Below are 16,565 nucleotides of genomic sequence, written 5' to 3' on the forward strand. Positions count from 1 at the left end.
TCATCATAGGCATTTTTTGGCGCCCCCTTAACCGAGTTGATAGCGTGTCCGAATTGCCAGTGCGGGGGTCGTGGGTTTGATTCCCACCAGTGGCCTTGGCCCGTCGCTACTTTACCTAATCTATCTCTCTCTTTTCGTTGGCTCCTTTTTTGCCTTGGACATATAAACTGGAATTGTGGTGTAGATAGTATTATGGAGATAATAATTAAACTTTAGATGATATCAGTTTATCAGTGAACTGCCTGAGAGATTGAAGGTTTCTTTTGTTATCTTTCCAATAAATTTATCTTATTATGCGGGTAAAGTGATATGGTATTGGAGTTTGTGTTATCACGAGTCTAATTCGGATTAGAACATTTTATGCTCAAGACTTTCTTTAAAACCCAAAGGAAGAAATAAGTCACGTAACGGATATTTCTTATTGATATTCAGTAAACGCACACGCAACATACTCAATGAGCCAGATTGGTGAATAGAGAATATGAAACGCACAGAAGAATAATAAAGATCGTAAGAGGAGGTACCTGTTTATTTCAGTGCTGCAATCGCACAAAGTAAACAAAAAACAATCGAAGTATGCATAAATTATGAAAAATCTGGGAAGCAGCACATAAGACATTTACACTTGGGCTTAGATAATGCATAACAAACCTTCAAACTGCAAAACCACCATACTGAAGAATATTCTTAGCATTGCATGTAGGTACATCGTTAAACGCTGTGCACTCTCAGGTAGTGTACAAAACGTTTAAAGCAACAGTGAAGTCATAACACAGGAGTAAATCTTATAATCCTGGTCTTCAGACATGTATGGAATATGAACTGCAATTTTGATTGGTTGTATGTTTTTGTAAGCCAGCTTTAGATATATCATTTGTGACGATCCGGCCGTGACGTCGTTATTGAGTTTGGTTTGCTTATTGCTTTTCTGTGTTCGTGCACAAAGCGTAAGCCAACTTTTAGATTATTTTGATGTCTTCAGTTGTAAATGAGCTCTTGGTTCGAATGGTATTGATCGGAATTGCTAGTGTTGAAAGCGGAAGTTGTAATTCAAGAAAATATACAAATCGAAATAAAAAACTGAGTTTAAAGTAATATATTTGAAAATGTAAAAAACAGCCCATTGTGATAAAAAATAGTGCATAGAATGCGATAAAACGGCTTAGTTGGACGTATGTTCTTAAAAAATATAAAAATACAATATATTTAAATTATATTTTGCAAAAATTCCGTTGGATTAAATACAAAGTAATGAGCTCGACTAAATACCATGCAAGCGTTTAAATAAAAAAAAAAACAGAAAATGTTAGCCCAACAGCGACGAATGCCTATTTGAGTGGTAGCCCGGTTACAGAAATATTGTACCGACCGACACTAAAGCACTTGGCCAAACTCATTATGAAGGCAGCGCACATACGATTTTTTGAATAAAGTATCGGCTGTTGTTGGGTATGGAGACGCTACCAACACAAATCTAATAGAGAAGGAAGCCATTCTACATAAGAATGTCGTCATTTTAACATCGGTCTACCACAAAACTTCATATAATCAAATCTATATTTGTGAATGGATAAACGGCCTTTTTTACATTTTTTTTTGCAAAATAATCTTGTAACAATGAGGCTTAAAGGTTTTGTAGCAGTACTAAGGATTATTATAATATTAATTTGTGCGAATGCAGTTTGCGCATCAACAAATAAACCTAAACGTTCCAGTGACAAAATACATGCAGGCTACGCCAGAGAAATTTTTTTAGTGGAAGCGGTCTTGCAATCGCAACAAGTGAAGGCTTATGAAAATATAAACATTTTTTGCCCTTTTGAGCAGCCTCAGTGGTACCATAACAAAACGGCTGTTTATGCCAATAAGTCCCTAGAAATTTTGAGGATTACTTCGGAAAAAAAGGGTTTATATAGCTGTGTTTCTCAATTCGATAAGAAGTGGGCCAATGTTACAATAGGTATCTGCGATGCATTTTGCCAAATTAAACCTTTTTCCAGTGAAAAGGCGCCTGACATACCAGGGAAGCTTGAAGTGTCTGACTTTGTTATTCAATTCAATAAAAGTATTGTTAAATATTATGGAGATGCCGTCACAATAAGTTGCCTACCGTCTATTCGTTCTGCGACGAATACCACTTGGACGCTGAATAAAACTGCTTTGAATGGATATATGCCAAGAATGAAGATTAAAAAGTCATCTCTTACCATTGTAGACCTCAAGGGGGCAGATTCAGGTATATATACTTGTCAACAGTGTAACTTAACGAAATGCATTCATAGTTCAACCGAATTAAACGTGGTGCTTAGCGAAATGCAGCCTCCATTAATAATCATGGAAAGTCTTCATAATCAATCGGTTAATACTCATAGTTCAACCGAATTAAACGTGGTGCTTAGCGAAATGCAGCCTCCATTGATAATCATAGAAAGTCTTCATAACCAATCGGTTAATATTGATGACAATACATTTTTTGACTGCATTGCTGTTCGCGAACCTGAGTCCCACATAATTTGGTTTAGGCACAGTATGCCCCTAAACCTAACTAGCACTGGATTAGATGTGCTGAAAGAGCCTCACGTAAGGAAGATGATAACACAACGTGAAGAACCACATATATTAAGACTTGGCAGAGTACAGAAGGAAGACGAGGGGTGGTATACGTGTCTGGCATCAAATGTAGCTGGCGAGAAGTTGGCGAGTGGATATTTAAATGTTGTTGAACCATCTTCAAAACAAATGTTATTAAGTAATACTAGAATGTTTTCCTCTGATGCTGTTCCCCTGTTGAACACCCTAAATTTGGAGCAGCAAGAAAATGACGAATTATCAGACCATGAAGTAGAGTACGAAAATAAGTCTATTAACGACATCGAGGAGAGACCACCTGAATTCAAAAACACCAAAAAACTTATAAAGCAACTCCACAAACCGGCTGGAAGTTCCATACAGTTATCATGCCCAGCTACGGGCAATCCCATGCCAAACATAACATGGACTCAAAATGATACGGAGATTGAACGCCACATTGGAAAAGTCACGTATAAAAAGTGGTCAATTCAAATGGACGACGCTATAACAAAGGATTCCGGAGTTTATAAATGCAAAATATGTAATAAACTTGGTTGCATTGAGCATGCTACAAAGATTACAATTTTTGATCGACTACGTTCAAGGCCCATTATAAGTGATAAATTCCCGCAGAATCAAACTGTTGTGGCAAATAGCAGCTCTTCTCTGGAATGCAGAGTGGTTTCTGACTTAGAACCGTATATATTTTGGTTGAAGTACTCCAAGAAAAATGAGTCTATTGAGAAGCTTGAAAAATTAGCACAAAATTACGCCGTACATGAAATTTCAAACAAAACAACTGATGTCGTGGTAATGGAAAGAGACCCGGATAAACCAAATATTCTCAGCTTTGTTAATACTACGCACGACGACGAAGGTTGGTACACATGCGTTGCAGCCAGCTCCTTAGGGCAAACGGTGGCAAGTGCGTATTTAAAAGTCGTGGACAAACTTCCTCAGAGAGATGGTTTGCAGCGAAGTCATCCCGCGTGGATAACAACAGTTGGCATCGTGGTGGTATTGTTGTTTCTATTTGGCACCATATTTATAATTTATGTTCTTCGTAATTTAAAGCATGAAAAAGAACTTAAACAAAGAATTGAAACAGTTCACCAGTGGACTAAGAAGGTAATAATATACAAGCCACCCACATCTGAAGGAAGTTCGTGTGACCTACAGATGCCCGTTATAAAGATTGAGAAGCAGCGTACCACCTTCACAACGTCTACAAACTCAGATCCTACACAGGGATTCAACGAATATGAATTTCCGTTGGACTCGAACTGGGAAATAGCTCGTAGTCAGCTTACTCTTGGATCTACACTGGGGGAGGGTGCTTTCGGTCGTGTAGTAATGGCCCAAGGCAGTGGATTTGGTCGTGGTTCATCCAATGGTAGTACTGCCACTATTGTGGCGGTTAAAATGGTAAAAGAGGAGCATACGGATGCGGATATGGCAAGCTTAGTGCGAGAGATGGAAGTAATGAAAATGATAGGAAAGCATAAAAACATCATCAATTTACTAGGGTGTTGCAGTCAAAACGGGCCACTTTGGGTTATAGTGGAATACGCACCCCATGGGAATTTAAAGGATTTCCTTAAAAAGAACCGGCCGGTATTGAACTGGGGCAGTTGCAGTCTAAAAAGAAACACGGAGTATTTGGAAGAAGGTCCGGTTTTGAACGAGAAACATTTAACCTCGTTTGCTTTTCAAATAGCACGAGGCATGGAATATTTAGCATCGAGGCGGGTAAGTAGTTATTTTTTCTTCGGGTACACCTACAATAATGCCTATTTTTCTAGTGTATTCATCGAGATTTGGCGGCTCGCAATGTCCTAGTTAGTGACGATTACATTATGAAAATTGCTGATTTTGGACTTGCGCGCGATATCCAAGACACCGACTATTATCGAAAGAACACCAATGGAAGACTTCCCATAAAATGGATGGCACCGGAATCCCTTCAAGAAAAATTCTATGATTCTCAGTCGGACGTTTGGTCTTATGGGGTCTTGCTATGGGAAATTTTGACGTATGGTGAACAGCCATATCCCAATATTATGTCAGCTGAAGAACTGTATGGCTATTTAATTACTGGCCAGCGAATGGAGAAACCCCCTCGTTGCTCACTCAATATTTATATGCTTATGCGGCAGTGCTGGCATTTTGATTCGAGTGCTAGACCAACATTTTCGGAAATAGTGGAGAATCTCGACAAATTACTACAACTATCTAGTGCAACGTCCAACGACGAGTACTTAGACCTATCAATACCCATGCTTGAAACACCACCATCCAGTGACGACGATTCTGATGGTGAAACATTCCTCGAATCGACTTCTAACAGATATCAATATACATATAAATTTAATTAAGACGTGTCTAATATTACATTATGTGTTATTCTATTTTCCAATGAATACCGGCATACCAAAAGAGTTCGACAGACGTAAAGCAGAAAACCTTTAATTTTTAAGACTACTCGATTTGCCAAAATGTATGGTCTTATGCAATCATACATATGTCTGTATCTGCCAAAGTTATTTCTACTATTTTACCTGTATAAAAGATAAAACACATCAATCTCTTTGTCATGTACATTTACTTCATTTATTACACATCGAAATATCGAATATCAAATTGAATACTATGTTATGTTCGAAAGGATAAAATATTTTTACGCTAAGAACCAAATTGTAAATTCGTATCTATGTATATTTATAGATTATCGAGAATAAAAGATCTTTACCAGTTAAAATAAACGTCGTGCCTATCGACTTATCGTAACAGACGAAAATTTTAAATGAATTGCTACATCATATGTTCTACGAGTTTTATATCTACTACTACTACTTAATTTCCCGTGAACATTGGAATAAGCAACAGCGGATACTTTTCTCACATCAATGAGTGCAGTCCGATTAAAGTTTAAGCTCAATGATAAGGAACCTCCTTTTTTATGTCGAGTCCAAGTACCGTGCCTGAGAGAAGTTTTTACATGGCAGGATACCTCACAAATGTAGCCAGCATTAGTAAGGAGATAACCACCACTGAAAATTTTTCTAATGTTCACGCCGGGACTTGAACCCAGGCGTTCGGTGTCATCGGCGGATATGCTTACCTCTGCGCCACGGTGGCCTCCATCTACTACGTATAGGCCATATTTTTTTAATGGCAACCCCATTATTTTTATAAGAAAAGCAATAGGTTTTGAAAAATTAATAAACGTCATAAAAAACTGATATATATAACAGTTGTCAAAAATATACAGCGGTCAAAAAAAGTATTCATCATTCAATGTTTTTTTTAATAAGTCTACAAAAGACAATTGGAATAAAAACATATTAAACTAATGATGCAGTAGTGCTTGTGTGATATATATGTACACAATTTCATTGTTTTTAAAGAAAAAAATAGTATTTATTGGAACAAAAAGGGCCATTTTACAGCTGAACACAAAAAATTAAACAAAAAAAGTATTCATCATTGCAAAAAAACAAAAAAATAAATAACATAATTTAAAAAAATTAATACTTTGTTATTCGACCACCGCGTCTTATAACTTCTTTTAAACGGTTTGACATCGATTGGACTAATTTAGCGGTTATATTTTGGTCTATATTAGTCCATTCCTCCATTATCACCTGTTGCATTTGACTCTTGCTCGAAAAATTGCGCGTTCTCAATTTGCGTCCGAGATGTTCCCAAAGATGTTCAATTGGGTTCAAGTCGGGACTTTGAGGAGGAGTTTTAATGACTTTGGGGCAGTTATACAGCATCCACATCTTGGTATTTAAAGCAGAATGTTTGGGGTCATTATCTTGATAATATTGAAAGTTATTACCAAGCCCAAGTTTTACAGTATTTATAGTATTTATTGGAACAAAAAGGGCCATTTTACAGCTGAACACAAAAAATTAAACAAAAAAAGTATTCATCATTGCAAAAAAACAAAAAAATAAATAACATAATTTAAAAAAATTAATACTTTGTTATTCGACCACCGCGTCTTATAACTTCTTTTAAACGGTTTGACATCGATTGGACTAATTTAGCGGTTATATTTTGGTCTATATTAGTCCATTCCTCCATTATCACCTGTTGCATTTGACTCTTGCTCGAAAAATTGCGCGTTCTCAATTTGCGTCCGAGATGTTCCCAAAGATGTTCAATTGGGTTCAAGTCGGGACTTTGAGGAGGAGTTTTAATGACTTTGGGGCAGTTATACAGCATCCACATCTTGGTATTTAAAGCAGAATGTTTGGGGTCATTATCTTGATAATATTGAAAGTTATTACCAAGCCCAAGTTTTACAGCACTATCTTTTAAATTCCTCTTTAAAATGTCAATGTAATACTTATGATCCATTACTCCATTAATAATTTCAAGATTTCCCGCTCCTGAAGCCGCCATACACCCCCAAACCATTAAACCACCTCCACCATGTTTTACAGTAGCAACTGTGTTTCGTTCTTCAAGCTCTGTATTTGGTTTTCTGTACACTATGACCTTTCCATCGCACCCAAAAAGATTAAACTTGCTCTCGTCTGCAAAAATGACTGTTTTCCAAAATGATTCGGGCTGTTTTACATACATTTTTGCGAAGTTTAGCCTTTTCACTCGGTTTATTTTATTTATAAAGGGCTTCTTACGTGCAGTTCTTCCTCTGTAACTATGCCTTTTGAGTGTATTTCGAATTGTTTGTGTAGTAACTTCCTTCCCTAAATATTCCATAGTGTTTTTACGAAGAATGGTCGCATTTGTCTTCGGAGTTTTCTGAACTTGCCGCACTAGCCAACGCACATCTCCAACTGAAAGTGCTTTTGGTCGACCAGATCTTGGTTTATTGTCAACAGTTTTCGTTTCTGTCCACTTTCTGATGATGGATTGTATAGTAGATCGTGGTCTATTTAATATTTCACTGATAGTTTTTTGAGTTAAACCATTCCTGTGGTGTTTTATTATCAAAACTTTTACCTCATCAGAAACCTCGTTTTGCTTACGACCCATTTTGACAAAAACTATATTTTCAATGAAATTAAATATTTGCTGTCAAGGGCAAAGCCTCCTTTACTAAATAAAACAGAAAAGGGGGATTCCCAAATAATATTTGAATTTGACTTTGATGATAGCACATCAATGATGAATACTTTTTTTGTTCTGTTTTTGGTGTTATTATATAAAATTGCATTTTTTGCGCTAATTAAATTTATTTTTTGAATTTATTTTAAAACATATTACGAAAAATAAACTATTGCATAAAACTGCATTATTTGTTTACTTTAAATTTTCTTCAATTACCCAAAATAAGTGAATTTATTATCAATTTTGCTAATGATGAATACTTTTTTTGACCGCTGTATATACAATTTCCAATTTATAAAAGTTAAAATAATGAACACTAGCTCTAGTGCAAGCTTAATTAATTTATTTCTTTTAAATTTAAAGGGCTTTAAAGTGTACATTTGTTAGATTTTCATTGTTACGGTCTCAATATAAATATTGCTATAAATTTTCCCATGAAGACTCCATTTAAGGAACAGGGAATACTTCTCTCATATTAATGACAGACGTTCAATTAAAATTTTAACTCAATAATAAAGCTCTTTACGGCGAGTCCGAACCGCATTGCTTCGTAGAGAAGTTTTTATTTTCGCCGGAAATTGAACCCAGACGTTCGGTGGCATAGGCGAACTCTGCACCATGGGAACGTCTCCTTACTTAAAAAATATGTTGATATTTGTAAACGTAAATTTCATTAGACCTGTCTATTTCCATGTCTCATATAGGGTTCAGATAGGTATACAGTTCAGATTCTGCCGAACTTTGGAATCGTTTATTGAATTGACCTCCCGATATCCATGTCGAATAAGTTTCATATCGTGCAATATTTGCATATGTGAACTTCTTAAGCATACAAAGTGGGAATCTTTTACACGTTTTCCTATTCGGTTCATGTTTGTATGCATATGTATGTGGAACTCTGCACCATGGGAACGTCTCCTTACTTAAAAAATGTGTTGATATTTGTAACAGTAAATTTCATTATACCTGTCTATTTCTATGTCTCATATAGGGTTCAGATAGGTATATAGATCAGATTCTGCCGAAATTTGGAATCGTTTATTGAATTGGACCTCCCGATATCCATGTCGAATACGTTTCATATCGTGCAATATTTGCATATGTGAACTTCTTAAGCTTAGAAAGTCGGAATCTTTTACCCGTTTTCCTATTCGGTTCATGTTTGTATGCATATGTATGTGGAACTCTGCACCATGGATACGTCTCCTTACTTAAAAAATGTGTTGATATTTGTAACAGATCAGATTCTGCCGAAATTTGGAATCGTTTTTTGAATTGGACCTCCCGATATCCATGTCGAATACGTTTCATATCGTGCAATATTTGCATATGTGAACTTCTTAAGCTTATAAAGTTGGAATCTTTTACCCGTTTTCCTATTCGGTTCATGTTTGTATGTATATGTATGTGGACCGATTTAACGATTGGAGCTCACAATTACGTACTATTATCTACATAAATGCGTTCTAACTCGATACAAATTGGCGTAACGGGATCAAAGCATCTCCGTTAGTGGATTTGGAAAACAGCAGGAAGGATATTACGAAATAAAAGTATTGAATGTAGGTCAACCGCTTCTTCTGATGCAAGAAATTCGCAGCGGGCGAGATATGTTTCAATCATGGCAGAATGGCAATAAATGTGCAAATATCATTAGTCTTTGTATTATCATGAATCTTATTATATTAAAATGAGTCTATGCTCAACGATTTAAAAAAAAGAAAAATGATATAGCTCGTATGATGAGTTATTCTTTAGTTTGGCGCTGCAAACGGCGAACGTAAAAACTCCGAATTGTGCAAGTTTTTTCAATTGAAACACAGTTCGTTAACAATTACTTTACTTATCAATGATTTATTGATCTACTTATTTGCTTTAAAACTCGCTAACTGCTTTTTGCTGATACGTTTAAAATACCCGTTTTAAGATAAGACCGTGTTGCGTTGTGTCACTGCCTTATATACCTCTTGCTGCCCACATCAATGTTTCGAGAATACTCAGTCAGGCAGGTTAAATTGAAAAGAGGGTCTAGATATTAATCTGCCCCATGCAACTGTAGACGCACACCTAAGCCGATTGGCTTGTGCGCTCTAAAACTAAAAAGTAACCTCAAAAATTAAAATTTTTAGGCTAGGATTTCCGTGCTACTTACAAAATCCTTAATTGTTTTCCATACCACTCCCATAAGTTGGTCCATGTCTAGTATCGTGTACCCACCTAAATACCGGTGTCTGTTGGCCGCGAAAGCCGGGCAATGACACAGGAAATGTTCCAACGTCTCATCACCTTCCCTACATGTCCTACACATGCCATCACTTGTCGTACCGATTTTGCATAGCTGAGCTCGTAGTCCTATATGTCCCGCTATGACAACAAAAGCTATACTGACCTCCTTACTTCCATTAAGTAATAGCCTTGTCCCCTCACGATCTGGACCACCCCATAAGATTTTCGCCGTCCTACCGACTGTTTCGCTGTTCCACAGTGTTACATGCGTTTGTCGCCCACGCCCTTAAACCCGACTCCCTCCTCAGTCAGCATCCGTTATAGGTTATTTATAGTGATCACCCAAGTCGTAGGCACGCTGTGAAAATAGTTGCCATGTCGTCTTCTCAAGTTTCAGATTGGACATGGGTTTTTGAGATAAACTTTTTCATCTTGGCGGCGCCATTAACGCTATCGACCTGGGCACAGAAAAGCTTCCAGGAGGCACGTTTTGCCGCTCCGATAATCTTATTGTATTCCTTGAGCCGCGTGTAATACACATCTCAATATACATCCGATTTTTTACGACGTGCTCTGTTAAAAAGTCTGCGGACCTCTTTCCCAATATTGCGAATCTCCCCGGTCACCCAGGTCTTTTCTTGGGCTGATTTTCTTTCCCGAAGAGGACAACTATCTTCGGAGGACCCCACCAGTGCAGTCGTAATCCTGTTGACATTTTCGTCAATGTCTTCTATGCTTGGACAATCTAAATTATTTTGCTTAAGTCTTCTTCTGAGTAGTCTTCCAAATGTTGGCCAGTTACTTTTCAACTTATTACGGAAGCTTATCGGATTCGGCGATGACCGTGGTATTCTAAACCTAATGTAGTGATAGTCTGAAAAGGAGTGCTCCATGGAGACCCTCCAATCCTGAACGTCATCGATTAGATTTTCCGAACATATTGTCACGTCTAAAACCTCCTCCCTAATCCCATTAACAAAGGTAGCGGTGTAACCAATATAAAGTGTTATTAGGTCGTTAGTATTCAGAACTCTGTCAGGGCTTGGCGCCGCTCGAAATATGGTTAGAGTTCGCATCGCACCAACCGTTGCAGCTCCGACGTAGGTGGCGGTGTCGGAGAGTCGAAAGGCGGATAAAGTGATGCCAGGTATGCTCCGTATCCCTGTCTTATCACTGTTGCATCCGACGTTGACGATTCTGGGGAATATACATAATTTAAATTTTTATGACAATTACCATAGAATAATTAGTAGTCTGGTAACTTCGCGATAAGCCCTCTATTGATCTCTGCTTAAGCTGATCAGCATTGGTAAACATAAACAGATATATATATATAACATGATACTTGAATACAGGCAAACACATTCACTTACATATATTGAGCTAAACGAAAGCAGACTTGATTATAACTTAATAATAAGAGAATATCAACAAAGAACAATAAAGAAATTCCAGGGGATACTAGAAACAATGTGTGATGACGTAATAAGAAAACTGTTACAATTAGAATTTTAAAACAACGGAAATTAAACTGAAGGAAACCCAATTAAAACTTATGAAAAAGCTATTGTAACACTACCGCCCGGTTAAGCCTGTTCGTTCCGAATATACACAGTTCCCGTTCCTTATGAACCTAACCGCTCTAGATGCACCACTTTCATTTTTGACCTTGGACATCCGTCCTTTTAAATGCGATATAGGATAGGACGTCATTTATTTTTTTGATGACTTTGTAGGTGTTTGCAATTTCGGACACAATCCCTTCTTTCGTTGTGGATTAAACAGTAGTACCAGTTGTCTCTCTTGGAAGCCTTCAGTATTTGCCGCACCGTCGTATCTAGTCTTCATCCGATTGCTAACCATTTCGATGGTGAACGGAATCGTGTACTTTACAAATGGTGGCCTGCATTAATTTTTAAATAATCGCCTTGACAGGGTATCAGTGCTTGCCATATATAGAGACTTGTGGTAGTTTGTTATGGCTTCTACAACTGCCAGAAACTCCTTTCTCCTTACGCCGTCATTCCTATCAGGTTTACATAACGTACGGCTGTAGTATCCGATGACCTTTTTTTCACCGTTGACTTGCTGCAACAAGACACCTCCAATACCATATGCGCTAGCGTCCGTTACCAAAACAAATTTCTCTTAAGATGCTCGTCAAACGTTTTTCCCATGACTATGATATCCTCCAGGTATATCAAGCATGACTTCAGTACACGCTTCATAAGTCTGCCAAATGTAACCGGGGCGTTGCAGAGTCCGAATGGCATAACGTGGAATTGCCAGAGACCGTCATTAACGCCAAATGCAGTTTTCACTTTACAAATGGTGTCCTGTCATTGAGCCAATATGATTGTTGGACCTTTAGCCTTGATACACCTTTCGCAATTGGCTACCTATTCGGCAATGGATTTTTGGCATCCAACCCAGTAATATAGTTGTTTCACCTTTTCGGCTGTTTTTGTTATTCCAAGGTGTCCTCCACTTGGGCCATCGTGGAACTCTGCTAATACATCTTTAATTTTGAAATCTAGTACGATAATTAAATTTCGGCTAGTCTTCCCATCTTCGCTTTTTTAGTTTCGGTACAGAAACCCATTCATGAGAAGCAGACTGTGTCATTGAGCCAATATGATTTCAGGAGAGGGCTTTCCGTTGCGGTTTCCTTTCGGGTTGGTCCTTTGTCTTCTTCCTTTGCCAGAATTATCTTTTCCAGAATGGGATTTTTTGCTGTTCTACTACCCAATCTTCACCAGATTCAATCTTCAAACCTTTGAACAATGCCAGCATTCATTTTTGAATAATCGCCTTGCCAGGGCATCAGTCCTGGCCATATATAGACATTTGTGGTAGTTTGTTATGGCTTCTACAACTGCTAGCAACTCCTTTCTCCTTACGCAGTCATTCCTATCAGGTTTAGATAACGTACGGCTGTAGTATCCGATGACCTTTTCTTGACCGTTGACTTGCTGCAACAAGACACCTCCAATACCATATGCGCCAGCGTCCGTATCCAAAACAAATTTCTCTTAAGATGCTCGTCAAACGTTTTTCCCATGACTATGATATCCTCCAGGTATATCAATCTTGACTTCAATACACGCTCCATAAGTCTGTCAAATGTAGCCGGGGCGTTGTAGAGTCTGAACGGCATAACGTGGAATTGCCAGAGACCGTCATTAACGCCAAATGCAGTTTTCTCTTTGTCTTTCTCTGCAGTCTCTGCCTGCCAGTAACCACTCTGCAGATCAAGGGTGGAGAACAATTTTGTCCCGGCTAGGGAGTCATCAATTCTTGGAAGTGGATAGTTGTCCTTTTTAGTGACAAGGGGAGCACCATGGATTTGTTGGTTCTATAACACCGCTTTCTTCTATTTCCCTTACTAACTTCTGGACTTCGTCCCTTTTTACCAGGAGAACACTTCTTGGAGCCTGTATTATTGGACTTGCTTTTGTGGTAATTTTTTTCACAGCTTGTGACTCTGTAATTGCATTCTTTCTTCTGTAAGTTATCAGCTGTTACTTTTAGCTTGTAAAAAGTGTAAAAAAAGTATATTTGATTAAAGTTCATTCTAAGTTTTATTAAAAATGCATTTACTTTCTTTTAAAAAATCCGCAATTACTTTTTGGGCAACCCAATATTTCATGTTTTACTGCTGATGTTCTTCCTCGATTTTCAGCCATAAAGGCAAAGCTTCTGGACTTCGTCCCTTTTTACCAGGGGAACACTTCTTGGACACTTGATTTCAGGAGAGGGCTTTCCGTTGCGGTTTCCTTTCGGGTTGGTCCTTTGTCTTCTTCCTTTGCCAGAATTATCTTTTCCAGAATGGGATTTTTTGCTGTTCTACTACCCAATCTTCACCAGATTCAATCTTCAAACCTTTGAACAATGCCAGCATTCATTTTTGAATAATCGCCTTGCCAGGGCATCAGTCCTGGCCATATATAGACATTTGTGGTAGTTTGTTATGGCTTCTACAACTGCTAGCAACTCCTTTCTCCTTACGCAGTCATTCCTATCAGGTTTAGATAACGTACGGCTGTAGTATCCGATGACCTTTTCTTGACCGTTGACTTGCTGCAACAAGACACCTCCAATACCATATGCGCCAGCGTCCGTATCCAAAACAAATTTCTCTTAAGATGCTCGTCAAACGTTTTTCCCATGACTATGATATCCTCCAGGTATATCAATCTTGACTTCAATACACGCTCCATAAGTCTGTCAAATGTAGCCGGGGCGTTGTAGAGTCTGAACGGCATAACGTGGAATTGCCAGAGACCGTCATTAACGCCAAATGCAGTTTTCTCTTTGTCTTTCTCTGCAGTCTCTGCCTGCCAGTAACCACTCTGCAGATCAAAGGTGGAGAACAATTTTGTCCCGGCTAGGGAGTCATCAATTCTTGGAAGTGGATAGTTGTCCTTTTTAGTGACAAGGGGAGCACCATGGATTTGTTGGTTCTATAACACCGCTTTCTTCTATTTCCCTTACTAACTTCTGGACTTCGTCCCTTTTTACCAGGAGAACACTTCTTGGAGCCTGTATTATTGGACTTGCTTTTGTGGTAATTTTTTTCACAGCTTGTGACTCTGTAATTGCATTCTTTCTTCTGTCAGTTATCAGCTGTTACTTTTAGCTTGTAAAAAGTGTAAAAAAAGTATATTTGATTAAAGTTCATTCTAAGTTTTATTAAAAATGCATTTACTTTCTTTTAAAAAATCCGCAATTACTTTTTGGGCAACCCAATATTTCATGTTTTACTGCTGATGTTCTTCCTCGATTTTCAGCCATAAAGGCAAAGCTTCTGGACTTCGTCCCTTTTTACCAGGGGAACACTTCTTGGAGCCTGTTTTATCGGACTTGCTTCTGTGGGATTTATTTCATGTTTTACTGCTGATGTTCTTCCGGGATTTTAAGTCGTAAAGGCAAAAGCAGATACAGAAAAAAATTGAAAACATGGTACAATTAATAAATTTGAACATTCAATTATACAAGTAAAAGTGTGCTAAGTTCGGCCGGGCCGAATCTTATATACCCTCCACTATGGATCGCATTTGTCGAGTTCTTTTCCCGGCATCTCTTCTTAGGCAAGAAAGGATATAAGAAAAGATTTGCTCTGCTATTAAAGCGATACAAAGATATGGTCTGGTTTGGACCACAATTAAATTATACGTTGGAGACCTGTGTAAAATGTCAGCCAATTCGAATAAGAATTGCGCCCTTTGGGGGCTCAAGAAGTAAAATAGAGAGATGGATTTATATGGGAGCTTTATCGGGCTATAGACCGATTCAGACCATAATAAACACGTATGTTGATGGTCATTAGATAATCCGTCGTACAAAATTTCAGGCAAATCGGATAATAATTGCGACCTCTAGAGGCTCAAGAAGTCAAGATCCCAGATCGGATAATATGGCAGCTATATCAGGTTATGAACCGATTTGAACCTTATTTGACACAGTTGTTGAAAGTAAGAATAAAATACGTCATGCAAAATTTCAGTCAAATCGGATAGGAATTGCGCCCTCTAGAAGCTCAAGAAGTCAAGTCCCCAGATCTGTTTATATGACAGCTATATCAAGTTATGAACCGATTTGAACCATACTTGGCACCGTTGTTGGATATTATAACAAAATACTACGTGCAAAAATTCATTCAAATGGGATAAGAATTGCGCACTCTAGAGGTTCAAGAAGTCAAGACCCAAGATCGGTTTATATGGCATCTATAGCAGGTTATGGGCCGATTTGAATCATACTTGACACATTTATTAGATATGATAACAAAACACGTCGTGCATAATTTCATTCCAATCGGATAAGAATTGCGCACTCTAGAGGATCAAGAAGTCAAGACCCAAGATCGGTTTATATGGGAGCTATATCAGGTTATGAACCGATTTGAACCTCATTTAACACATTTGTTGGATATGATAACAAAACACGTCGTGCAAAATTTCATTCCAATCGGATAAGAATTGCGCACTCTAGAGGATCAAGAAGTCAAGACCCAAGATCGGTTTATATGGGAGCTATATCAGGTTATGAACCGATTTGAACCTCATTTAACACATTTGTTGGATATGATAACAAAACACGTCGTGCAAAATTTCATTCCAATCGGATAAGAATTTCGCACTCTAGAGGCTCAGGAAGTCAAGACCCAAGATCGGTTTATATGGCAGCTATATCAAAACATGGACCGATATGGCCCAATACCAACCGACCTACACTAATAAGAAGTATTTGTGCAAAATTTCAAGCGGCTAGCTTTACTCCTTCGGAAGTTAGCGTGCTTTCGACATACAGACGAACGGACATGGCTAGATCGACATAAAATGTCGCGACGATCAAGAATATATATACTTTATGGGGTCTCAGACGAATATTTCGAGTAGTTACAAACAGAATGACGAAATTAGTATACCCCCCATCCTATGGTGGAGGGTATAAACATTCGCTGAAATCGGACCTATAAACGAATTTGTATTATTGATTAACAATTTTGTAATTTGGATTTACGATAAGCTAAAAAATCCAATTAAAACAGTTATTAACTGAATTAACGAATTTATTTGAAAATTGTCCTTTTTCTCCAAATAAAACTTTTTCCAATTTAATAAAAGAAAATAATTTATATTTACTCTCACCGTCTCTTGTGCAAGCGCAAATGACACAGT

General features: G+C 37.9%; 2 protein-coding genes across 3 annotated transcripts in view; both read left to right on the forward strand.

Moving 5' to 3' along the window:
• The window catches only part of LOC106094086 (uncharacterized), a 39,877-nt gene that overhangs the window by 22,682 nt on the left and 630 nt on the right, over nt 1-16,565 (forward strand). The gene's annotated exons all lie outside the window — the stretch shown is intronic.
• LOC106094085 (fibroblast growth factor receptor homolog 1) lies at nt 978-5,358 on the forward strand. The gene is made up of 2 exons (XM_013261258.2): nt 978-4,320; nt 4,374-5,358. The coding sequence occupies exons 1-2, from the start codon at nt 1,567-1,569 to the stop codon at nt 4,944-4,946; spliced, it is 3,327 nt and encodes a 1,108-aa protein (XP_013116712.2). The 5' UTR covers nt 978-1,566; the 3' UTR covers nt 4,947-5,358.

Source organism: Stomoxys calcitrans, chromosome 1, assembly GCF_963082655.1.
Source record: "Stomoxys calcitrans chromosome 1, idStoCalc2.1, whole genome shotgun sequence".
Taxonomy (NCBI): Eukaryota; Metazoa; Arthropoda; class Insecta; order Diptera; family Muscidae; genus Stomoxys; species Stomoxys calcitrans.